This window comes from Prosopis cineraria, unplaced genomic scaffold (assembly GCF_029017545.1).
Source record: "Prosopis cineraria cultivar Desert tree isolate PC_DT_omini unplaced genomic scaffold, ASM2901754v1 PC1843, whole genome shotgun sequence".
In the NCBI taxonomy this organism is placed as follows: Eukaryota; Viridiplantae; Streptophyta; class Magnoliopsida; order Fabales; family Fabaceae; genus Prosopis; species Prosopis cineraria.
Window position 1 is genome coordinate 1 of NW_026557168.1, and position 25,945 is coordinate 25,945.

Here is a 25,945-nt window from a genome sequence, read left to right on the forward strand (position 1 = left end):
TTTAGTATTTTAAAATTATTTAAGATTAGGTTGAATAAATTAATCTACTTAAAATTTAATTGTCATTCTCCAAAGATTTTACCTTGACATGTAAATAGGAAAACTGACTTTTATTTGACCAACAAAATAGCTACTACCGTTTTTTTTTTCTCGTTTTATAAACAAAAAAATAACTACACTGCTTAGTTGAAATACTAGATACTAGTTTTGAGTATTTTACGGTGCCGACGAGTGAATTTTAACAGCTTACAAATCATTAGCCAAAAAAAAAAGAGCTCACAATCTAATCCTGAGATTTTGGAGAAGTACAACGTGGACCGTGCGATTAATGGCTAACGAAATTTTCGGATGAGATTGACGCTCAATGAAGAAGTCACAGGATAACAAAACTTTCTTAGATGCAGCCGATCATGATTCATGACTCACAGTCTTAGCTTAATCCACAGCTCCTGCCAATTCAGTATGCCTCTGTTCTCCGAGTTTTTGCCTTCGAAGCCTCGTGCTTCTCGGGTCCTCGTCTTCTTTCAGCCACATATGCCAACCCTGTCAGTCCCGGCGCACCTCAGCCTCAGTCGCTGGCAGCTGTGAAACAGTGGTACTCCCTCTGAAACCCTAACGCCACGCAAGGGATCATTCAGTTGGAGCTCCACCCCTGCCGAACAATTTTATTGATTGAAGTTATTGCAGCTTCGATTCGGCGTTCAAAATTCGAATTTTTATCTTTTATCTTTGACATTGTTAAGCAGAAAAATGATGGACTCTGAGGATCAGGGCATCGAGGAAGCTCATCTTTATGCTTCCAAGGAAGAATGGAAAATCTTGTCCTCGATGATCCTTTACGCAGCAAATCGTACTCGAATTACCGTAGTGCCATGTCAACACTCTCCGACACCCAGCATCCTCTCTCACAGTCGATCGCGGTGGCGCCAGAAGACTCCGATCCTCTGCTATCCCCGCTTCATTATACCGAATTTGGGAACCCTAAGGCCCCCGATAATTCTTACATTGACCCGCCATCGTATGGCGATGCGATTTTTAGCCCTTTCAATGAGAATAACGGTAATGATGTCAACGTTGCTGATAGTTCCAGCCGAAGTTCAGACAGTTCTCAGGGTTTCTCCAGATCGTCGTCTTCGAGCTCGGAATATTTGAAAATCACCGTGTCCAACCCAGTTAAGGAGCAAGAAACCTCGAATTCGATTGTGCCGGGTAGCAATACTTATGTAACCTATTTGATTACAACGAGAACAAACATCCCAGAGTTTGGCGGACCAGAATTTAGTGTCAGGAGAAGGTTTAGAGATGTAGTGACGCTATCCGATCGGTTGGCGGAGTCATTTAGAGGGTTTTTTATACCACCAAGGCCAGACAAGAGTATAATGGAGAGCCAGGTGATGCAAAAACAAGAATTTGTGGAGCAAAGGAGGGTGGCATTGGAGAAGTACTTGCGCAGACTGGCAGAACACCCTGTGATAAAGAAAAGCGATGAATTCAAGGTGTTCTTGCAGGTTCAGGGGAAGCTTCCGCTACCCACGACAACGGATGTAACGTCAAAGGTGCTTGATGGTGCAGCGAAGCTTCCGAAGCAGTTGTTGGGCGAAAGTGTGATTGCACCCAGTGAAGTTGTGCAGCCAGCGAAAGGGGGAAGAGATTTTATGAGGTTGTTTAAGGAGTTCAAACAGTCCATGGTGAATGATTGGGGAAGTTCAAAGCCACCGGTGGTGGAGGAGGACAAGGAATTCTTGGAAAAGAAAGAAAAGATCCAAGAGCTTGAGCTGCAAATCACCAATGCATCTCGACAGGTATTATTTTCTGAGGAGTGTTATCAACTCACTAACGGTTGGGGGAAAAAAATCTCACTAACCCATGTTTATTTCTCCCTTCTGCCTATCTGTCTAATAACTTGTTTCTTACAGTTGTTATACCATTGCATGATTATTTGTTGTCGTTAATTTTTTCTTGTGCATCAAATTTCTTGCAGGCAGAAGCACTTGTCAAATCTCAGCAAGATATGGGAGAAACAATGGGAGAATTAGGGCTGGCATTCATTAAATTGACGAAGTTTGAGAATGAAGAGTCTGCCTTGGACAGTCAGAGAGTTAGAGCTGCTGACATGAAAAGTTTGGCTACGGGTGCTGTCAAGGCTAGCAGATTCCATCGAGAATTGAATGCACAAACAGTGAAGCATTTGGTATAATACGACATATTTTTATCTAAATTTCATACTTCACATTTCCCATTAAGTTGTATGTTTGTATTCACTTAACTTCGTGAATTCCTTTTAATATGCCACAAAAAGTCAGTGGCCCACGAAATAACTGCAAGATCTTGTAACAGCGTTCAAATTATATTTGATATTTGATGGCAGCAAGCATTGATTGGCATTTTTTTTTCCAAGAACAATGTCTTTATCTTGGGATAACACACTCTATATGATGATGATTTTCGAATTTATGCCTGGCAGGACACGCTTCATGAATATCTTGGGTTAATGCTGGCTGTCCACAGTGCATTCTCAGATCGCTCAAGCGCATTATTGACGGTGCAGACTCTTATATCAGAACTATCTTCGTTGCAGTCAAGGGCTGAAAAACTTGAAGCAGCATCGTCAAAAATTTTTGGAGGTGACAAATCAAGGATCAACAAATTAGAGGAGCTAAAAGAAACCATAAGAGTCACTGAGGATGCCAAACATGTTGCAACTAGAGAATATGAGCGGATCAAGGCAGGTTTTAAGTGTTTTATGATGTTATTGGTTTCATCATCCAGAAATTTTGGATATTGGGTAGTATGTAATCCAAAATGGTATCAAGTTTGGTTGTGTAAGAGTCCGCTCCTTCAAGTTCAAAGAACTCCCTTAATCATAGTTTCTCTGTTTTGCAATCAATCACATTTATGTTTTGTGCAATTTCTTGGTCCTCATACAAGTGCATTTGAGCTGTTGTATTGAAAACTTGACAAATACCTTCAATTTGGTTATTTTTAACCATCTTTGCTTGCAAATCTGTAAATTTGGTGGTTTGTTGAGAATTCAGTCCCAGGTATTTAGGCGAAAAAAAGTAACAGGGAAATCTGTCTGGGTTCATAACAAGTGGCTGGCTAATTAAATTTGTAAATGCCAAACTGGGTTGGCTGGGATTTAATGCACCATTCATAAGATTGCTGTGCATGCTCATTTCTATAATCTCTTCTTTGATGGAGGCTACAGCAATTTCCTCTTTTAACATCTTTACTTGATTAGATTTCTTGTATCCTTGTATGATGTTAACACACTGTTGCTGGATAACTTTTTAGGGTTGGCTATCTTCATTCTTGTTTAAACTGCTGTCTCCTTTTGAGGCATCAGCTTCCCCCCAGCCCCCACCAATTTGTTCTCAATAGTTTTTTCAACTTCGTTTTGTCAAAAATATCTCTTTTTGTTTGCCATAATTTTCATTCTTAAATGATAGTTCATCTGAGAGCTACTTACGTGAAACATTATGAACTTCTCATTTAATATGAATTCTATCCTGCTAATGTCAAATTCAATTGATGCCCTAACTCTATTCATCATTTTTCCGTTACTTATTTTTTACTTCTCTTATGCTTTGCTCCCTTTATTCTAATTGGGTCTTGCTGACGGCATCTTATGTGTTAGTCATATGGATTTTAGCATGTTATAAGGGTTATTTCTGAAATCTGATGCTTCAAGATGAATATTGGGTGGAAGACATAATCAGATCGTGATGTAATTAGTAATGCTAATACTCTAGCTAGGAAAGCTCATGAACCTGAGAGAACATATTCTATGTTTGATCATTCCCCACCTTTCTTGACAGGAGGAGGTGAATGATGATTGATTTGTTCTCTTGTTTTTTCTTTCTTGTAATTTTCATTTTATGAATGCATTTCAGTTTGACCCCCCAAAAAAAATATATATATCTAACTTCTGCTACCATCTCTAGTACTCTTATTTTCTTCTGTTTCATTTCCTTTCTTTTTTACTTCGTGAAACCAATTTATTTCTGGAACATAGGATATGTCTCTTTGTTTCATATATTGATAATTTAACTAAGCTAGTTTAATTTATGCCTTGGGGGCTCATCTCGGAAGTATATACTGAAAGCTTATTTTTGTTAGGGAGAATCACATTCAAGGATCTGGCAAGAAACTTATTTGTAGATGAGGGTTAATAATAAGTCCCATTTGAGAAAAATCAATCTATGTTCTCATTTTAATAACAATCCATTCTGTATTTATCCTTATTTGCAAATAAATTTCTTGCCAGGTTTTTGGATGTGATTCTCTCTTTTAGTTATCAATGGTTTCATCTACCAGTTTCTCTTGGTTTTTGGGATGAAAAGAAGATAGCTTTATAAAGAGAGAGTGGATATCACTCTATATTTTGCTTGTATTGATTTAATCGATGTCTCAATTCATCCTCAGATCTCTGCTCATTTATCCTTTACTGAAAAATTCATGTGTGTGTGTGTGTGTGTATTTATGTATATTACTTAATCAGTGATAGAGAATGCTTGATGACGATGTTAATGCAGGAAAACAATAGGACTGAGCTTGAAAGACTTGACAGAGAGAGGAAAGCTGACTTTTTAAACATGTTGAAAGGTTTCGTAGTTAGTCAGGTATGGGTATGCCTGGTGATTAATCTGTCATGTTTTATTATTTGGGGTTGCGCGGGAACTGAAGCCTTTATATACATATGTGTGTATATTTAGAAGTAAGACTTTCTTTAGCAGTCTCCATAATCATTCAGAGTATCAGCTGGAGTGTAAATTATTAGATGACGATGTAGCAACTTACACCTAAATAACGAGCCCTTTTGACAGTAGGAGAACTAGGTATTATAGTCAATGTTGGGATTACAACTGGTTTCTTCAAGTTGCACTTTCTGCTTCTTAGGTCAAACTTTATCTTTCGCTCCCTTCATTTATGTCTTCCCCCCTCTTAATTGTGCTTCTTTGTGAATCAGGTTGGATATGCTGAGAAAATTGCAGATGTCTGGACAAAAGTTGCTGAGGATACCAGTAGATATGTGAATGATAGCACTTGATCAAAGTGGCTGTGAATTCTAATCTTCTCTGCATTTCTTTTCATTTAATTTCTTTTCCTCCCCATATTCATGTGCACCGTCACAAAATAGGTTCACAATCATGGCAATAAACTAAGGAAGCACATATTTAGGCTCCTAGGCTTGTGTTTATTCCACTTACATCTCGTAGTACTTTTTTTTTTTTTTTTAACTTGATGCTGTAAATTAGACATGTTCAACTCCACTAGCCCAAAACTCACATGACGTTGTGGCCCCGATATGGTTGAGTTTGTAGAGCAATCTATTTGATCAACACCATATCCTTACACTTGCACTTATTCTATAACATTAGCCCAGGATTAGTGGACAGCTGAAGTTGAATTTTGATAGAGGATTGAATTCTATGGTTCATGGGCTCTTCCGCGCCAATAACTTTCTTATATTATTTATAGGTTGGTGGTGAGGTAAACAAGGATATTCGGAGTATTTTATATGTTAAATAGAATTGACGAAATGGGATGGATTATGGTGATTTGGAAACTATCTCTTCACTCATCTCAGATGGTAATTTTTAAATTACTGTAAATTGGATGGTTGATAGTTTAGCTTGTTTACATAAACTAATAAAAATTGCACTGTCTGATCTTATCTCGCCCAAAGAAGCGTGTAATTATACTGAACATTCCGTGCTACTTCACTCCAAAAAACGTATCCAGCATTACATTAACAACGCCGATTTTGTTGACTTTAAAATCTTTTGCCTGCAAGACTATTATATGATAGCTTTTACACTGTATCCCCGTTCTCTTGGGAACATTGTCATTATTATTATCATTGTTGCCGTTTCAAAGGCGGGCTCATCATTGCTGCGATTCATTCTGCACGTGTGGAAGCCAACATATCTAGTCTCATGCATTGCTGGTTTCTCCCCTTTTTGTTGTACCTCCTCTTTAATTGCTTGACAGCCTCTTGTAAACTTGTTCACGCACCAGTAGTGATATCTGTCATTGCATAAGCCCTCCTTGTAATTTGATCCCCAGCATTTGCAAGGGGTTAAATAAAGTGATCATGATTCATGACCGGTTGAAGAGGTTAAATACCTGGTATGTCTAGAATTAAGAGCAGCCTCCTGGCCACGCTTTGTCCATTCGTAAGAATCATCCTTTGTCGGTTTCACTGTGGTCCATGCTGGTTGAATATTCCTGCGACAAATTTTCTTATTCTATATTCACAGCCTGTACATTATGATTAAATCAACCAGAATGAACTACGAAAATAGATCCTTGAAAGACTCCTGCACTTTACATTACCTCAAGTTTTTGAGCTCATCTTTTCCCTTGAACAGCTTGTTGATTCCAGCCACAATATCTTCCTGCATCATTAGACCACCCTCACTTTCTCTATCAACAACACTGTCGAATCTAGCCAAGAAATGTTCATATTTTGGTAGCAATTTTTTCCTCAAGGAACTTCTGATCCTCTCTCCCAGGTGCTCATCGAACACAACCCATTTCGATTGCTCCTCACATATCCTCTCAAGTTGAATACTAAACAGCTTCAATTTCTCTGCTTCAGGTCTCACGGACCCTGTTCAGAACATCTCAACCACATTACCACCCCATGACTCCTTGAACTGTACAATATAATCACCAACCCTAGAAACACGATCTTTGATCCAATCTTCGCCCGCTAGCCTCCCTACTTCACTACGTTTTGCTTTCTGAACAATGTACCTCACATTGTTTATCATGAAAAGAGAGCGTAAAACAGGGTCCTCGTACTTTTCCGATATTGTCTTTAAACTTTTGTCTAACAAATCCATGATTAGACTCACCTGGAGGGACAATGGAGAAGACGACGACTCTTCGTTTCCGATTTCCAAGTGACTTCTCAAAGGATTCTCGCTGTCTCTAAAAGCACGTTCAACGGTTCGCCATGATTTACATGCGAGACTAAGGTAGTTCATTATATAGTGGGTCAAGGGATGAAGCCCACCATGGGAAGGAACCACCTTTTCTTGTTCCTGAAAAATAAGATTCTCCAAGTCCACGAAAACTCCTTTGATTTCCTTCGCGAACCTTCTCCAGATTTTGACGGCCCTATCCTTGAGAAAGACACAGCACTGATCGGAGAATAAAGAATCAAAGTCCGGTAATAACTGGTTCAGTATCTCAAACATGCCGAGTATTCTGAACAATCGCTCTGGCGATCCCTTCCCGGCGGCGATGGCATCCGCGAAGTTGAGTAATTGAATCATGGGTTCTTGACATAATTCATTGAAACAGAAAACCTCACAATATGGGAATTCGGAGAATAATCGCTTGCAGAGATTCCGTTCGTCCGGGAGTAGTGTCCTTAGAACGTAGTAGGAAATCGTGTTCCAACGTTTGATCTTGTCCTCGAGGAAATTCAACGGCACCTTGTCGATCTCGTCCAGGTTCAGCTTCTGTATCCGAATTCTCGAAAGCTTGTCGTTCAATAACTGTCTTCGCCAACCAATGAAGACGTGACAGCACTCATTCGCAAAGCCAGCAGCCACTTTGTCCTTCAGTTTATCTTCAATGTTAGCCGGAAATTGAAGTCTCTCCTCAATGGTGTAATAGCAATTCTCACTGTTATTGTCAGCTCCAGCTCCAGCTTCGTTCGCCACATCGATTCCAAGGGCCACATGATCATTGATGCTAACATTCTCAGAATGCAGTAGGGATTGACGCTGGGAATCCATATAAGAATGAAGAAGCACGAGCACATAACAGATGGGCATTCCGATAAAAGCGAGCAACAGGTTCCTCGTCATGAGTAAAAATATGACTAAACCCAGAATAAAGTTGAACAATTCAGTTTCAAAGCCAAGGTCAATCTGTATGGACAAGCTCAGAGACGCCACAGCAAAGGAAACACAAGAAATCAAGCTTAATGGGTCTGAGTCAAGTTTTCCATTGGAGAAAAAGGAGAACAAAGAGGTTAACATCAGAACTAAGAAACCCACATGGGCTTTGAACAAGAGATTCCTTGGAAGTTGCCACTTGTATGCCCACAGCATGAAGCCCAAGATGATGGCACTGATCACAGCATAGAGAGACATCGTATGAAAATTCCGATGTCCGAGTAAGAGTTCGAAAGACGAACTCAGAGGAAAACAGAGCAGCCCAACAAGACCCGACACGGAACCCACGAGCCTCCATAGCTTAGGCTGCATTAGGAAATTTCGAATTGAAGCCGAAGCCATCGTGCTCCTACTGAGCTAGAGAGATTTTGGAATTTGAGATATTATAATATGGGTTGTAATATTATAAACAATAAATAGCAGGGTTGACCGAGATTTGAAGAAAGTCAAGCAAGGACATGCATGAATAATATCGCCACAGAAACCGGTTAACTTGGCTTTTAACATTCCGCTTATAATTGCAAGGTCAAATCTAGAGCCCACTGTGGCAATCTTGTTCTTGTTTTAGATTTTGTAACCGAAGTAAATTTCTCGGAAAGGGGCTAGTCGTTGTCTATTGTTTGTTGAGTTTATGATCGTAAAAAGGGAGAAAACTATCTATAACGAAATCATTGAATCAGAAATTGGAAAGTCAGTCGTCATTATGATGGGAAAGAAACGGTACAGTTCGTCTTCTATAGGAGACTATTCACTCTCCAAATATTGAATGGATCGGGAAGGGAAACAAGTCAAGGCAATGGATGAGTGATACCGTCACGAATGCTGAAAAATTGGGCTTTTGTTAGTGTGTTTTCTAATCTTTAATGTAAGGCGAAATCCGAGCAACAGATTACAATACCCTTTCCTCTCAAATTATAGAATACTTTTTAAAAAAAATTTTATTTTAAAATATAAAATACTTTGGAGAGTGTTAGTAAAAAAAATAAACAATTAAGGTGTGATGTCACAAGGTGTGCTAGAGATGTGGGGTCTCAAAAAGATTAAAGAACCTAACTTCTAATCAAACGGAGGAAACCCTGAGATCTCTTAACACAGTTCACCCAAATGTGATAATGTGAAGTGAATAATACTAATGTAAATGCAGAAAAGCAGAGATGCATTAATTAAAGAAAAATAGTGACAGGTTATGCCGACCGTACAACGAAAAATAAAGATTAAAAATACATGATAAAAAAATAAAGTAACAGATGCAGAGTTTGAGATTGGTAGTTTGTTGATTTTGATGATGGTTGTTGAGAGAGAGCTCTTTTATTTATAGATAATTCTGACTTGATGCCCAAGTCTAATGATTGCCACTTTCCTTGAATTTAGGAAGCACTTCCTCCATCATGTTCATTCATCATGGGTGATGGTCTTGACTTAATGGCTAAGACTTTATAAGTATTCTTTTTTTTATATAATTATTTTAAAGCTAATTAAGTTGAGTTGGGCCAGGGCCTCCATGTTCACAAATTGAGTGCAAATAATATCCTCGGCATACAAATTGGCTAGAGTCTTTGTAGGCCAATTTTGCATGGATATATCTTGAAGGACTAGCTCATTCTCATTATGATTAATGATTGATCTAGTACTTTTCTTAAAGGACACCCTTGTGATTGAAGATTAAGGACCATGTAGTCCAGCTTATGATCAAGTTTCTCAAGGTTTAAGACCTCAAGAGCTGATTTTGGAATTAACCTTTTGAGTTTTTGAACTTTAAGGACTGATTCTGTAAAATCTAGTTGTTGCAAGACCCCTGTGGAAAGAGCTTTCTAGGAGAGAGCTCTCGTGAAAAGAGCCTTTACAAAACTTGCCTTTCTGATTTTAGCCCCTGCAGTGCCGGCACTAATGGCTCGGCCCTTGTGGTTATGGCCCCTATGATGCTAGCCCTTTGGTTGTTGTCCCTATGACTTCAACCCTTGTGACTCCAGTCCCTCTAGTGTTGGCCCCGATGGCTTCGACCCTGATAGTGTTAGCTCTAATAACTTCGACCCTTATGGCTCCGACCCCTCTGATGTTGGCCCTAATGGTGTTGGCCCCGATGACTTCGGCCCTTATGGCTCCGAGCCCTTTGGTGCTGGCCCCAATGACTTCGGTCCTTGTGGCTCCGGGCCCTCTAGTGCTGGCCCTGATGACTTTGACCTTTATAGCTCCGACCCCTTTGGTGCTGGCCCCAATGGCTTCAGCCTTGATGGTGTTAGCCCCGATGACTTCAGCCCTGGTGGCTATAGCCCTTTTGGTGCTGGCTCCAATGACTTCTACCTTTTTGGTGCTGGCCCTAATAGCTTCGGCCCTAATGGTGTTGGCCTTAATGACTTGGGCCTTTGTGGCTTTGACCCCTTTAGTGCTAGCCTCAATGGCTCCAGCCCTAATGACTTCAACCCCTCTGGTGCTGGCCCCAATGGCTTCGGCCTGATGGTACCGGCCTTAATGATTTTGACTCTTGTGGCTCCGGCCCCTTTGTTATTGGCCCCAATGGCTTTGGCCTTTGTGGCCGAACAGGCTTGCTATTAAATTAGACTTGCTATTTATTTTTTGAGGGATGTTATAGTGATCCTTATTATTGATCTTTTGGTCAAAGGGCACTTTGGAAGATTGTCCCCTGAGTCCATTTATTCTATGAAGGTGTGAGCCAATCGGAGCTTGCTCCTGCGATGATTTACATAACATAGCAGAGATATTTCTTAGCCCCTTCCTTCAAAGTTTGCAGAGCTCTTTGCCTCTCGTTAGCTCGTACTTCACGTTTTGCGTGTGCAGTAACATTCTCTGAGTCATAAGGCTTGGATCTATTCTTTCCAACAACATATTGATTCTTATGTGTCCTAAGCACGAGTCCCACTAAGCGTGCCAAAAATTATTCATAAAAAACAAACAATTAAGGCGTGGTGTTGCAAGGTGTGCCAGAGATGTGGGGTCTCAAAAAAAATGAAAGAACCTGATTTCTAATCAAATGCAGGGAACCTCGGGCTCCCTTATCACAATTCACTTAGATGTGATAATGTGAAGTGAAGAGCATTAATGTAGATGCAGTAAAAGCAGAGATACATTAATTAAAGAAAAAGGGTGGTGGGCTATGCCGGCCGTACAACGAAAAATAAAGACTAAAACTGCATGATAAAAAGAAAAATAAAGTAGCAGACATAGAGTCTGAGACTGATAGTTTGTTGATGCTGATGATGATTGTTGAGAGAGAGCTTCTCTATTTATAGATGATCCTGACTTGGTATCCAAGCTCCATGATTGCCACTTTCCTTAAATTTAAAAAGCATTTCCTCCATCATGTTCACTCATCATGGGTGATGGTCTTGACTTAATAGCTAAAATTTCATAAGTATTCTTTTTTAATATAATTATTTTAAAGCCAATTAAGTTGAGTTGGGCAAGGGCCTCATGTTCACAATTTGGGTGCAAATAGGTAGATTAATGTATCATTAAATACATTAATTTTAATATTACCCTTCCTTTTTTTATAATTAATTTTTATTTCTTCTCTTTTCAATATATTAAATAATAAATATTTTTAAAAGTTTATATTTTTATTTTAAAAAGATAAGTTTTTTAGGAGTATTTAATGGAGTTTATTGATATATAAAATTTTATTTAAAAATATTTTATAATGTAAGATGGATGAAATATTTTGTTCATGATTCTATATATACCGGAGGTATCATGGTTTGTATCTTTATGCGAGCAATTTAGTATTGTTGTTCCCAGAGGTGTGGGTTCAGCCATAATCCGTTGCATTGAAATCATATAAAATTGGGATTGATGAATTTTTATGAATTTTTTTTAAGAGATAGAATATTTTATAAAATATAATAACATTGATGAAAATATTTTTCTTAAAAAAAACTTCATATAAATTTAACATTCCAAACTTTAAAGGATTTAAATTTTAATCCGTTCTCGTTAATTTGCTTTCAATGACATGGCATCACCTGTGAATTTATTTAACATACAAGGATTTGAAATTGAAATTTTAAGGTAAGCTTATTCATTTTTCTTAACCATTTTACCAAGCGTCTTAGTAGTAATTATATTTTTAGTCTTAATATTGTTAAAGAATATATATAATTTTTGGTTTTTTTATAATTAATAATCATAATAAATTTTGTTTGAGAATTCAAATCATGATAAATAAATGTGGGGTAAATTTGAAAGAAAAATTAATTACTATGATCTTATATTATATTAAGAACTATAAAATACTTCAAAACTTGTCTTATATTTAATATCAGAATAAGCTCCTCATAACATGATAAGCTAAGGTTTGAATTTTTATTAGGAGAAGTGTTCATAATGAGTATCTGATACTGTCTAATTGTCTTTAATAAAAAAAATTTGTATAAGCAATAAAAAAATTGGAATGAGAATTGAACAAAGTTACAGAAGAATAATGTATGTGGCTCCAGGAAGTCTTGCTTCTAAGAGCTGACTATCAATTCTGGACTAAAAATAGAAAGAATGGAACTCACTCCCAGAAGCCCCCATAACAAGATTCAGAAAAATACATTAATCAAACCGCAGCTGGGCCCACGGGGATGCCTGGAGAAGATGCAGGCCCATTGTTACGAAGAAATGTAAAAAGCCCAGAAGGCCACGTGTCTTGTTCATCAACAAACAGATCCTCGGGGGCGCGAAAAGCCCCGTGAGGGCACGCTGGTGCGACCCCGAACGCGAAAGCCGAGACGAGCAGCGACGACACGCTCGTCACCAAAATCACGACAACGGTAACCAGGCTCAGGCCCATCAGAGCCTCGCAATCGGTGAACGGGTGGCCAAAAATCACGAGCAGCTAATCCGATCAGGGCTCCGATCAGGGCGATTAAGAGCAGAAGGGAAAGAGGGTGAGAGAGAGAGGAGGGAAGCCGCGAGTACCAAGGCCAGAATGAGGAGTTAGTTGATGCGGAAGCAGCGCAAGTTCTTCCGAATCCAGGAGGCGGCTTGGCCAGTGATTATGGCTTGGTTATGGCGGTCCGATCGATGAGTTCGGTCCAGGGGCAGCGATCTGCCCACGCGTGCTGGACGTGGCTGGATAGGCGCGTGAGAAAGGCTTCTGGTGTGGCGATCACAATGCTGGCGGTGGGCTTTTCGGAGGAGGAGATACGAGAAGGGGCCATTGGTGGCGGCGACGAAGAGAAACTGTGATACAGTGAAGTTCAAGATTTGTATCTTTTGATCTGGTTTGCTTTATGTCAGCTTTAAGCCCGGAGAGTAAGAGGTGCTTGAGCCTTTGAGGTAACATGGCAGCAAGATTCGGTGATTGAAATTTATTGATTTCCTTAGACTTAACGACATCAGCATGTTTAATCTGAAAAATACGTGTAGGGTTGGACGTGACATGAAGATTCATTCTCAGCGTATTGAGATCCAGATCTGTTTTGGGGGTGTTTGATTTCTCAAGCTCCAAGTAATAGAAAAAATGATTAAAAAAGCGCGCAAATTACATTCGTTTATAAAATTGATTATGTTGGCTTCTGTTATAATTCATGCACACATGAACAAGAATTAAATTATTATTTCTGCTTTTGTTATTAATTAATTTTTTATTTTAATAGTGTGTTTTATAAAATATTAAATTTACATTCCAAATTTAAGTGAACCATCTGATTCTAAATCTGCAGGGTGCCTTCCGTCAAGTCTACTGCCTACTATGGCTACTTTTCATCCCTTGCACAAAATCTCAAGGTCCAGCGTAACATATGACACGAATAATATTTAATTTGACCAAAATATGATATTTAAGTTTTAAAAAAAATAAAAAATACCTTTAAAAATTTTAAAAAAGTGAATTACGAGTTTCAATTTAAATAAATATAAGTAAAAATTTCAGCTATAGACTGAGAAAAAAATTTAAAATTTAAATATTTTAATTATGATCAAGATTTTTAAATTTATTATTGTTTAGATTAATATTTACAATATATTTTTTAAAATATCTATGTTATGACATCTGGAGCCTTCTCAAAAGTAGAGTAAGATTTATAAATCCCGTAGGTTTTCTCAATCAATAAACTAGCTTTTTTGTTGGAAAGGGTTCTTCTCTTACTTATGTTTGAATTATATTTTTGTTAAAAAGCTGGTATCATGAAAATGCCTGTTCACGAGTTTTCCTTACTGGCAGGAGGCTGACTAGTCCCACGTCAAGGAGCTTTATTAATTTTCTCTTTGAATGTCTATTCATCATTATTATTTTAGTGCCAGCAATTGCGGTGGCCTTGTTATTGTACCAGAACCAGGTTGCCTCTACCGATAATTTAAGGAGATTTTTTCGTAGTAAAATAATTTAGGGAGATATTGATTGATAATTAATTCACTTTTCATGTTAATCAAACTACCCACCTCTTTTGAAGTGTATCAATCGGCTTTTGGCGTCGATATGTTGGGTGTCGTTAATTAGCAAGGTGACATTGGATCGGTGCAACTTGAGTTTCCCTTTAATAAAAGTAACCTTTAATATTTTTTTCGGCCACTAATGTCCCCTTCAATTAAGGTTCGACTTGCTGGGTTTGATTTATCATCCTAAAGGGGGCGACATTAGCATTGGGGGTGTTCTGCCTCAGTCTTCGGACTGTGTGCACAATTGGTCGGGGGCTAGTGCCACCTCCCTGATGAGCCCATGGCAGGGCGAAACCAGTGTGATCCATACGTGGTAAGGCTTGTCCTGAGGATTATGGGGTCTTCCAGGACGCCGCACGGGCGCCGTGTGCTGCGCCAAACTCTCAGCCTGTGACAGAGTGGTATCAGAGCAGGACGTACTTTACTGTCGTGTGCGCGTGGGGTCCCACATTGGGACTGGTCGGCCTCGGCACCGCTCCAGAAAGGCCTCCGAGCAGGTGGGTCCAAAAGTGGGGACTCGGGCGGGATGGTTGGCCGTTGTCGACTCCACTCCTGTTGGCTCGCGGGTGCGAGTGGGTCCGAAGAGTGCAGGACTCGGGTGGCCACTCAGCAAGTAAGCTGATGTGTTTGTGGCAGTACTGTACGTACGATCCTTGGGCGGAGTCGTTCTCCCCTAGCACGCACAATTCATAAACTAATTCAAATGCTTCCAAGATCTATAATTTGTCGTGTTCTCGAAAGGTAGAAATATTGTCGGGGATCAATAAATAATTTCATTTCATGTGCTCTCTCCCTTTCAAAAATGATTAAAAAAAATATTAAGTTTCAATATATGAGACATTTATAATTATTCATTTTTACAATAGTTTCTTACTTCTTAAGGCTATCAAAGTAAATTTAACAATTTTTGCTCATCTGAATTTTGTCATTTTTGGAGAACGACCATGGATGCTTCTTCATGAACCCCATCAAAATTAATGTAAATTATTTTTTCATGACTTATAAATAGTATTGTCTACTATAAGTTTTACATTTATTATGCTTGTTGATGTTGATATTCAAGCATCAAGGCTATCAATCGTTTCTTGAAAAATTAGACGCATTCTTATGTACGATACACCTTTTCCATAAAATTTGAAGAGCTGCCGGTTGGGGGGGGGGGGAGAAAGTAAGGTTTGTAAATAGTAAGAATTACTAAAATCATGGATTAGCATAGAATATTAAAATAAGTTGTAGTATCTACGAGTTGTATGTATATTTTGATATGTGGATGGAAAACTAAAGTTTTAAAAGCGTAAAATCCTCATTTTTGTCTTTTCAAACTCATTCAAAACAAAAGGAAAAGAGAAAATCACATCTAAATATCTCTCAGTAAAATTATTTATAGACAAACAATTTTGTATCAGTCTTTATTTACAAATAATTTCTTTATAAGATCCTTGAATGTTATTATCTCAACAGAAAAAGAAGAGAACTCCTTAGATGGACAAACACCAAGAGGAAACCGTTGCAACTTGCAACCTGCATGGAAAGGATTGCAGCAGACTGCAAGGGAACAAGACAAGGGAGACACCAAGGCGAGATTAAAGAGCGAAATAGAGAGTGCCCAACACAACTGAAAAAGATAAAGTTGTTGCAACTCTCCAGTCTATGGACTCATTCTCATTCTCTTTCATTCGGCAAATTGACCATGGTACTGTACAAAAAAGGAAAAAATTTCTAAAATGTTATAAGTTCAAAAATAATTTTCATTATATTACAAAATGAGAGCTTGACTTTTATCAAATCAAGTTTCAATTTTTTTTTCTTGACACTCTGCATTGAAATCAGTTTGTGCTAGACTAATTTTAATACAACTATGCAAAATAAAATAAAAAATTGCTTAGACCTTTTTTTTTCCCCTCCTCACAGAGCACTTCATATTTTGAGTCTACCTCACGTTGAGGTAGAGATAATAACTTAGGTTAAACCTAACAGGTCATTCTGAATAAATTTAAAAATTTAGTTTGAGGGTTTAGAGAATTTTTTTTTACTCTGAATCAGGTCGCCAAAATAAGCCATAAGAAAACTGGACCAACCTGGACTAAAATCAACTTAGCACAAATATGAAATTAACATTTATCTAAATTATCATTTAATATTCGTAAATCCTCTTCAAGACTTTTAGTTTGTACATTTTGTACTTTTAAATTTTTTAGACTTATTTAAATTGGTTCAAATTATTATCTTCAAGTTGATGTGAGGCAATTTCAAAATATTAAGTGTATGTTTTATATAAAAAAAAAGATAAAATTCTTGAATAATATTTTATTTTATATGATTGCATTGAAAATAATATGACACAAATCGACTTTAGTACAAAACGAAAACGTCAAACTTCATGAAAAAAAAATTAAAATTTAATTTGATAGAAATGAGGTTCTCATTTATATAAATATCTTTTGAAATTATATAGCATTGTGGGAAGTAAATGTTTTTGGTGTAATACCATGGCCATTCAATCGTTCCACTTGTGTCCAATTTGCCATCAACTGCCCCTGCAATCATTGTACTTTCCTCTTTCAATTTCCAATAAATTTAACTGCACCCTAGCTCGCCTCTTACCCTCATGTCTGGCTCATCTACAATATTTCAATTACTTCAAATGGCTGGGCCCTTTATATATGAAATATTTTAAAAAAAATTAATCTGTTAATCTATTAATTTTTAAATCACTTTTAACTCAATTTCTTAATTATAATTCATGGTGATTCAATCTTTTAATTATAACTCGCTCATGACTCAGTCCCTCAACTTTTAAATCACTTACAAATTAATCCCTAAACCTTTATTATTTTTTTTCATATTAACTTATATTTCACATTAATGAATAAGAAGAGGGTATTTTAAAATAATATATAAACATTTTTTTATCTCTCTTATTTGATAAAAAAATTTTAAAAAAAAATTAAAAAATAAGGATCGAGTTATAGGCAAATCAAAAGTCAAGAGACTGAATTGCAGTAAGTTATAATTGAGGGACTAAATTGCAGTGAGTCATAGTTGAGAGATTGAGTTACAAATAAGTTAAAAATTAAAAGATTAAAAAATTATTTTTTTTAATATTTTAAATTTATTTCTTTGTTGAATTAGTTCTTTTGTTTTACCTGTAAAACTACTTTAGCAAGCAGTGCCTTACAGTTGATATGCGTGTGTGCGTGTTTTAACCTAGTCTCCTGGTATTATGTATATTTTAATGAACCCAATACTATATTTTTATGGGGAAATATAATTTTAGATAGGAAAAAAAAATACTATCCCTGCTGTTTTTCTTTTAAAATTGCTAATAGGAAAATAATTTCTTGTTAAATATAATTGAATATTCGTTAATTAATTAATGACTTTTTATTGAAACATAATTTACACTTATCTCTTCGCACAAGTAAATTCTTTCAAATTTCTGAATTTGTTAACTAATGAATGACTTCTTATTAAATACGAATGAGTATTTGTTAATTGATAAATGACTATTTATTAAAACATGATCTATACTTATTTTTTCTTATAATCAAGTTCTTTCAAATTCTTAAACTTATCAATCAGCAAATGATTTCTTATTAAATATAAACAAGAACTTGTTAATTAATAAATATTTATTTATTAAAATATGATCTATAATTCTTTATTCATAATTAAGTTTCTTCATATTCTTAAATTTGTCAATTAAAAAATAATTTTTTTATTAATTCACAAAGCATCATTCATCAATTAAAAAAGAACGTGTAAGGGTATTATAATATTTTTTGTTTAAAATTATTTTTAAATCAGTCTTTTATTCAAAAAATTTTAAACCTTATTAATATTAAATACCCTCGTATTTTTCTATTTTTATTGCAATTCTTACTTTACTGGGAGCATTTTCTATGGCCGAGTTGACTGTGATTTTGGAATTTTCTTGGCTCCTGTCCTCACCCCTGTCTCTCTTTTTCTTCCATTTTTTCTTTTTTTTTTTCTTTTTATTCTCTCATTCTCCACCCTCATCTCTCTCTATCTGCCTGTCTATCTCTATCTCTGACTTTACTCCCTGCCCTTAAATTTTCTCAACAGAAACCGCGTTTTTGCTGAGTCTGTTTTCCGCTATCCCTTCTCTTTTATCGTCAATACACGACCCTCCTCCTCTCCTCCCATGTGCTCTGCCATGAGCTATTTGACCCCCGGCCTCTGAGCTTCCCCTCTTTTTCTTAATGGCTGAGAACGGCGAGGAGAAGTTATTGGCTGTGGCGCGCCACATAGCCAAGACTCTTGGCCATAATAACAACATGGCCGATGATATTCTCCAAATCTTCTCCACCTTCGATGGCAGGTTTTCCAGAGAGAATCTTTCCGACAAAGTTGCTCATGATGATCCCAGGGGCTGCGCCGCACTCGATCACACCCTCAAGTCTCTTGACCGTCGGATCTCCCAGTACGTGTCTTCCGACCACCCGATCTGGGCTGATTCTGCTGACTCCGCCGCCTTCCTTGACGCCATTGACGAGTTAATCGCTACCTTGGCCGAGTGGAGCCCGGTGGCGGCGGATAAGACCGTTAGCGCGTGCTTGGTACGCGCCGAGGATATACTCCAGCAGGCTATGTTCCGCGTCGAGGACGAGTTCAGGACTCTGATGGAACATGGTGGCGAGTCGTTTGACCTGACTCGAGCGTACGGGAATGGCGAGTCGACTGGGAACTTTTCGTTTGACTCGGAGGAGGACGAGGACCATGAAGTTGAAGGCGTTGTAGGGAACGGTGAGGATGACCAGATTCCGGTTGCGCAACCTGTGGCCGATTATGACATCGTCGTTGATGCGCTGCCATCGGCGACGATCAATGACCTTCACGAAATTGCGAAGCGCATGGTAGTTGCTGGGTTTGGGAAGGAGTGCTCGCACGTTTATAGCAGCTGCCGCAGAGAATTCTTGGAGGAGAGCTTTTCGAGGTTGGGGTTACAGAAGCTAAGCATCGAAGACGTCCACAAGATGCAGTGGCAGGACCTCGAAGACGAGATTGAAAGATGGATTAAAGCCTCCAATGTGGCTCTCAGGATACTGTTCCCCAGCGAGCGGCGACTCTGCGATCGCGTCTTTTTCGGTTTTTCTGCAGCTTCAGATCACTCTTTTATGGAGGTCTGCCGAGGATCAACTATTCAACTTCTGAATTTCGCTGATGCCGTGGCGATTGGGAGCCGATCTCCGGAGCGATTGTTCAGAATTTTAGACGTTTTCGAGACGTTGAGGGACCTAATTCCAGAATTTGAATCTTTATTCTCCGATCAGTACTGTTTATCTCTCAGAAACGAGGCACTCACAATCTGGAAGAGGCTAGGCGAAGCAATCAGAGGAATTTTTATGGAACTGGAGAATTTAATTCGTCGTGACCCGGCAAAAGCGGCTGTTCCCGGCGGTGGGCTTCATCCAATTACCCGCTACGTGATGAATTACCTCCGCGCAGCGTGCCGGTCCCGGCAGACACTGGTGCAAGTATTCGAAGACAGTGGGCTTCCATTGAAGGATTACCCCAAGCTTGACGATTCGTCCTCTTCACTATCTGTGCAAATGGCTTGGATTATGGAATTGCTAGAGAGCAATCTCGAAGCCAAGTCCAAAATCTTTAAGGACTCTGCATTGTGTTCTGTTTTCATGATGAACAACGGAAGGTACATTGTTCAGAAGGCAAAGGATAGTGAGCTGGGAACCCTATTGGGCGATGATTGGATCCGGAAACACGCTGCAAAAGTCCGACAATACCATGTAAACTATCAGAGAAACTCGTGGAACAAGATTCTGAGCTTGTTGAAGGTAGACAATGGTTCATTGGGGGGACCTAATGCTGCTTCAAAGACTATGAAAGAGAAGCTCAAATTGTTCAACACGCAGTTTGAGGAAATATGTAGGAATCAATCTACATGGTTTGTGTTTGATGAGCAATTAAGGGAAGAGATTAGAATTTCCCTGGAAAAAATATTGATGCCAGCATATGTAAACTTCATTTCAAGGTTTCGGAGTCTTCCAGAAGTGGGGAAGCAAGCTGATAAGTATATTAGGTATGGGGAGGAGGAACTTGAAGCAAAACTGAACGATTTGTTTCAGGGAAGTAGTGGATCAATGGGGAGAAGGTAAAAGCTAAAGTTACTACATGTTGTGTGTATGCATTTGGTAGTGTAAGTTAGAGTGCTAGAAGTTTTGATTTCATCAGAATCTAATCTTCAAGGATTGTGTTCTTGTTATCTGTACACTTGTATCTTTCCTGCTGAGCATAATTCTTTCCTTTCTTCATTTCCCCTATCAAATCAAGTATGATGGCTTGGAAAGTTATCTGAACTTGTCGATTTTGCTGTAAAATTAAATTACAAATTGGCGTTCTCTTTCAAATGTTCCAGACTGGAAAATTGTTTAGAGAAGGTTCACGCAGTGAGCATTCACTATTACTCCGTCCGTTTTTATATATAAGAAAAAAGAAAATATATCATACAGATTAAGAAAATTAATTAATTATAATAATTATATTTAAAAATAAAAAAATTAAATTAAAATATTTTATATTAATCAACTTATTAATATAAATTATGAGGGATGATTTAAAAAATATATAATAAATATTTATTAAAATATATAATTTTATTAATATAAAAAATATATAAAAAGTGATAATTTTTTTTTATAAATAGAAATAGAGTGATATTTGAGTTAAACAATTTTTTCAAAGTAGTTTTCTAAAACTCGTTTTTGATTGGCGGCAAACAAGATTTGGTTTCTCATCTCTGCTTTTCTAAGTTAGTAGAAAAAGAGACAAAAGCTAGTCAAATTGAGTAGCTCGAGAAGTTCGTTCATGTAGAATATAGAGCTTTATTAAAAGTAAAGACACCTAACGCTGCCCATCTGTCCCTGCATTCCATTCTACCCCGCTTTTCTGTGTGATACATATACATGGGCGCGCGACGAAAAGAACCAGGTAAAAAAAGAAAAGAAAGACAAGACGAAAAGAAGAAGATTCTCTGAATTTGCTTCCTCTGAAAATCCGAATATGAATGAATGAGCATCGAATGACGAAGGATCATTCAATCGGCCCAGATTTGTCCAAATCCGAAAAAATCTTGCTGCGCCAAGACACGAGGACAAGAGAAAAGAACGAAAGACCTGTCAAATTCTGTTATTCTCTAAACCTTAACTGAATCAGTATAATCCAATCCCATATGTATTAGTCCCGCTACTCAACACGACATTCAATTTCCAAAATTAAAAAAGTAGGCTAATAATTGTATCAAATTTGAGGGATAAGTTAAACGGTTTATAATTTATATAAATGCTATTTACTGTAAGTTTTATATTTTGTATTCATGCTCCATGGTTCTGTTATCTGACATAAAATCAAATGGATGTGAGTTCTCGTGCTAACATGAGGAGGTGGAAAAGAAAAAAAAAAAAAAAAAGAGTCTCCGCCATTCCAGACTAGTGAAAGGTGAAAACTTTTCATAATTTCGTTTGCAATAGCTTTCTGCACATGTTTAGGCACAATACGAACAATAAACTTAGATACACTACATGAAAACATGCCATTCTGCCGATGAAGAGTAGACAGTAGACACATTCTTAGTATCTGATTTATAGTGTCACGTCTGATACTTTTTTATTTACACGGCACTGATTGTGTCATATTTGAATATTGTTAAGCTTGAGTAGAAATAATTTTTCTAAAGATGTTTTTTTCAATTTACACTTACTCACATATAATGCTTTAAATTATTAAGTAATTTGAATTCATTTGTGAATAAAACGTAAACATAACATAGCAGGAGCAGCATTGTAAAAATGGTGGAATGATATTCATTTATTTATCTCCATTATTAGTTAATTAATAAATTAATTAAACTAGTTGTTTAATCGGGCACCCACAAATAACACAAGCTTATGTATGTGACTCGTCTTACCGCGGCCAGGGCATGGACCTGATTCACAAATACAATTCGCTGCTATCACTATTATTATTCACAAACTTGGGCAGCACCTCCTCCTCCACGTATTTTGCAATATACTTGTACGCTGCTTCACTTGGATGCACACTATCCCAAAATACATACTTTGAAGCCTCCTCACATGCCGGCGTGAGCTCGTTGCACAACGGTCCTGCTTCAAAAATGCCACTTCCACAACACCCTCTCTTCGTTACCTCAAAACCTGTTTGATCAAATGTCCGTGAGGCCTAATTCGCAAATATATTTATACATGATTTAAGCATGTGTAATTATGATGCATCTTACCGTATTTTTCAGGTTGATTGATGAGGTTGATCAAGGGGTTATACACGTCTACGTAAACAACTCTGCTTCCTGGAAGCATGGCTTGCGCATGAAGCAATAGCCTTTCCAATTTTTTATTGTAGAGTTCTGAGTCTATGTTCTCTTGCTCTACACATTTTCGATCCTTTAGATTCTTTAACTTTGTTGTTATCTGAAGGGGTATGCAACCGATTGGAGGAAGCCCAACGACAGCTACCTTCCTGCATCCGAGGCTGTAAAGTTCCTGAAATTTTACACAAGAAGATCTGTTATATTTAGTTTTTAGTGTCAAACCTTGTTCTTCTGTTTACTCATAAAAGAACTGGGTATTGCTCAAAGTTTGTGAAGAAAATACCTTTATGAAGATTTGAAACCTATTCTGCAGAAAATCTTGGTATTCACTTATATCAAACTCGTATTTTCTTGTGGGAACATCATAAAAATTGAAACTGAAGTCATTAGTTCCAGCACTGATGATAACAAGAGCGCGTCCAAGTACCTTCTGACTTTCTTCTTTCCCCACAATGCGCTTAATTCTTTCTACATATTCTCTGAAGTACTCAATTTGCTTGGAAACAGGGACCACTCCAGAAGAAATCGTGGTCAAGTCATCGATTCCTGATCCGCCAGAGGCAAAGCTGACTCCGGTTAGAAGCTCAAGATCTGATAGATTTGGGTCTAGATAAGGAGGGACGAACTCCTTGATTTGTAGAAGAGAGGCAATGAAGTCAGTAACAAGTTTTCCATTGGAGAATCTACCAGTGGGTCTGTGACCAGGGAAGTCTCTGCCATACGGGGAATGGTTTCCCTTAAACAATGTCTCCAGGAAGTTGTTATTGCCTGGGTCGACTGTTGAATCCCCAAACACAAGAATGGATGAGAACTTGGGTCTCCAGGCATTGCTTGTGGCAACCAGAATGGTGAAGATGTGCACCACAATGAAGTGGGTCGTGGGGGATGCCATTGCTGAATGTTCTCTCAGCCGGTAAGCGAGGTTTTAATTTGCTTCACTTTAGTGACAGTAATTAATGTCAAGCAAAAAGTTGTACTTCCTTTCTGATAAAATTTTGTGAATTGCAAGAGAACCATCTTTAAGGAACCAAAACGTGAGATAGAGGCTAAGCTAACCATTTTAGGTAACGAGAACGACATGATGGAAATTTGTGGAACTTCTCATTTATAATGATCATGCTGTTGCTTCAACAGAGTCTCCCTATCGAATTTTTGTGAGCTTTACCTAGCATCATTTAGCCAACATAAAAAGCTAGCATTATTCTGTTTTACCTGTCAAGCTTTCAATATTAGAGGATGGGTATTACAAGAAGCAAACTGAAAACCAAACGCGCAACACAATATCATCAATTATCAAACCAAGCTAAAGACAGGTATTATTTGTTGACCAAGAAAAGAGACACAGTAATTACAGAGTATGTGCATCGTGCAGACTGCAGATTATCTATCTACTAAAAAATCCGAATCACTGATGGATAAGCCTGTTGATTAATCTTGAGATTCTCATTATATATATATATATATATATATCTAATAATGAATAATTTCAACCCGTCAAGAGTGGTGGCTAGCGTTAGTTTCAACCTGTCACGAGGTGGCTAGGGTTAGTGTTAAAAGTTTTAGATAGTGAGTTTAGTGTAAACTTTTGTTAATTTAAGTATGCAGGAGTGGATAACACTGCTTTATTATGTAATCAATGAAACAAGAAAGAAGAAGAAGCTGCAAGTCAAATGGCCTAAAAATGCAGTAATGGAATTGACTTGTCGTCTTATAGGCTAAGCAGTAAGCACAGATGAGATTCTGCGAGGGCACTCTTGTGTAATTTCCTATTGGGCTGGCCATTAATAGAGATGTGGTCTCTCTCCTATGCATCTGGTATGCTTTGAGGGCCTTTACGAGCCTGACATGTACAGTGTCTAATTTAGAGCTCCATAAGTTGCAGGCCTACCAAACAGACCATTAAAAACATCATTTATTACTGGTCCAGTATGATAAAAAAATTTTAGGCCATTGAAAGTCCAATTGAAAAGAATATATGTAAATATCTGGGGATGCTAATGTTTTTTTGGGTTTGCATTGCCGCTCTGTAATTTCATCCAGTAATGAAATTTTCCCTTCCCCACACCCCCAAAATAAAAAAAAAAAATCCAATTGTAAAGAGTAAGTCGGAGGTGGCAAACTGTTCTCCTTTATAAGATATAAATGAAAATTAAAGGATAAATAATTTTTTAGGTTGCATTAGATTACATCTCTGAAATGAAGAGACAATAAAGTAACTAGTAAGCAGATTGTGCAAATTTGATGTAGTTGTGCCCAGGATATCTCCCATAAGGATATTTCATAAGTTTGCAGGTCCTGGAAATGCCTATTGGTCAGGGTATGGCTGGTTTATATGCTAGTTAATGTGCATATATGTATTGCCTGTAACACCACTTTTCAAAAAGGCTTCAAGGTGCCATTCAATGTCTCTAAACATCTGAGGTATGTAATAATAATCAGAAAGAGAAGGCAGTGCAATCTCATCTACTACTGTTATACTAACTCAGCTAACTCAGCTCATCAAATTAAAAGATGTGGCAAAAAGTTGAAGAAGCATTTATACACTTTGAGCTTTAAGAAAAATGCGCCGAACGATCTTTGTAATCTAATTATTATACACATAGGATCTCTGTCTGATCCACTCAATATGATTCTGCACCTTTTATTCCTTGTGTGTTAAAATGCAACATAATTAGCACTACTCCATCGCTTTCCAGCCTTGCCTTATTGAAGCCTTGGACTTTTTCTTTTCCATACATATATACATACCATTTGATTCAGATATATGCTGATCTGGTCGCTGTAACGTACATGCAGATCATACCATTGTATCACTTCGTACAAATTTACAAGCCAATTCCCACCAAGCCCATGCATCGATAGATACAACGGACCAGAACAAAACTATCAAAGGTCAATTTCAAAAATTCAATTGCATGCAACGATAATCAGGCTAGCTCGTCTTGAACCCACTATGTTTGGATATTGAGGTTAGACATATGCACACATCAGCTTGATGGAAGAAAAAGCGGGTTCCATATACCACAAAGCAGCAGAAGCTGAATGCACAAAATCTAACTAGCTATTCACATTATTTGCCCTTGTGCATGATATTCAAGCATAAGAAAATCATAACGCAAAAACCATGCATTCAGGAACACAAGTTTTTAACATGAGTGGGTCGGAAGCAAGCAAAGCCATAAGGTGGTGACCTAATAATCTGGGCCAACTATTTCATGATTTGGATGGTGCCGGAAATCATGCCTTGCTTGTTCTGCTCATTGATCACTTAGTGATCCTCATTTCA

The 25,945-nt window shown here is 37.7% G+C and overlaps 4 protein-coding genes across 5 annotated transcripts; 2 read left to right on the forward strand and 2 right to left on the reverse strand.

The window, feature by feature from the left end:
• Positions 1-459: 459 nt before the first annotated feature.
• On the forward strand, positions 460-5,440 carry LOC129301002 (sorting nexin 2A-like). The gene is given in 6 exon segments (XM_054939586.1): positions 460-805; positions 808-1,802; positions 1,982-2,191; positions 2,465-2,725; positions 4,536-4,622; positions 4,970-5,440. Coding segments are annotated over 6 exon segments (1,689 nt in total). The 5' UTR covers positions 460-750; the 3' UTR covers positions 5,051-5,440.
• A 254-nt stretch (positions 5,441-5,694) lies between these two features.
• On the reverse strand, positions 5,695-8,258 carry LOC129301001 (exocyst complex component EXO70B1-like). The gene is made up of 3 exons (XM_054939585.1): positions 6,340-8,258; positions 6,130-6,231; positions 5,695-6,030 (listed from the first exon to the last, which is right to left on the reverse strand). The coding sequence occupies exon 1, from the start codon at positions 8,256-8,258 to the stop codon at positions 6,621-6,623; it is 1,638 nt and encodes a 545-aa protein (XP_054795560.1). The 3' UTR covers positions 5,695-6,030; positions 6,130-6,231; positions 6,340-6,620.
• Positions 8,259-18,327: 10,069 nt separating this feature from the next.
• On the forward strand, positions 18,328-20,626 carry LOC129301000 (exocyst complex component EXO70B1-like). The gene has a single exon (XM_054939584.1). It carries the CDS (start codon positions 18,518-18,520, stop codon positions 20,429-20,431), a length of 1,914 nt encoding a protein of 637 aa, XP_054795559.1. The 5' UTR covers positions 18,328-18,517; the 3' UTR covers positions 20,432-20,626.
• Positions 20,627-21,164: 538 nt separating this feature from the next.
• On the reverse strand, positions 21,165-23,622 carry LOC129301003 (GDSL esterase/lipase At2g30310-like). 2 transcript variants are annotated; one of them, XM_054939588.1, is made up of 4 exons: positions 22,943-23,622; positions 22,570-22,831; positions 22,240-22,486; positions 21,165-21,408 (listed from the first exon to the last, which is right to left on the reverse strand). In XM_054939588.1, exons 1-3 carry the CDS (start codon positions 23,549-23,551, stop codon positions 22,263-22,265), a joined length of 1,095 nt encoding a protein of 364 aa, XP_054795563.1. In that variant the 5' UTR covers positions 23,552-23,622; the 3' UTR covers positions 21,165-21,408; positions 22,240-22,262. The 2 variants fall into 2 exon arrangements, with proteins under 2 accessions (XP_054795563.1, XP_054795562.1); XM_054939587.1 differs by lacking the exon at positions 21,165-21,408 and having other exon boundaries at positions 21,804-22,486.
• Positions 23,623-25,945: the final 2,323 nt, after the last annotated feature.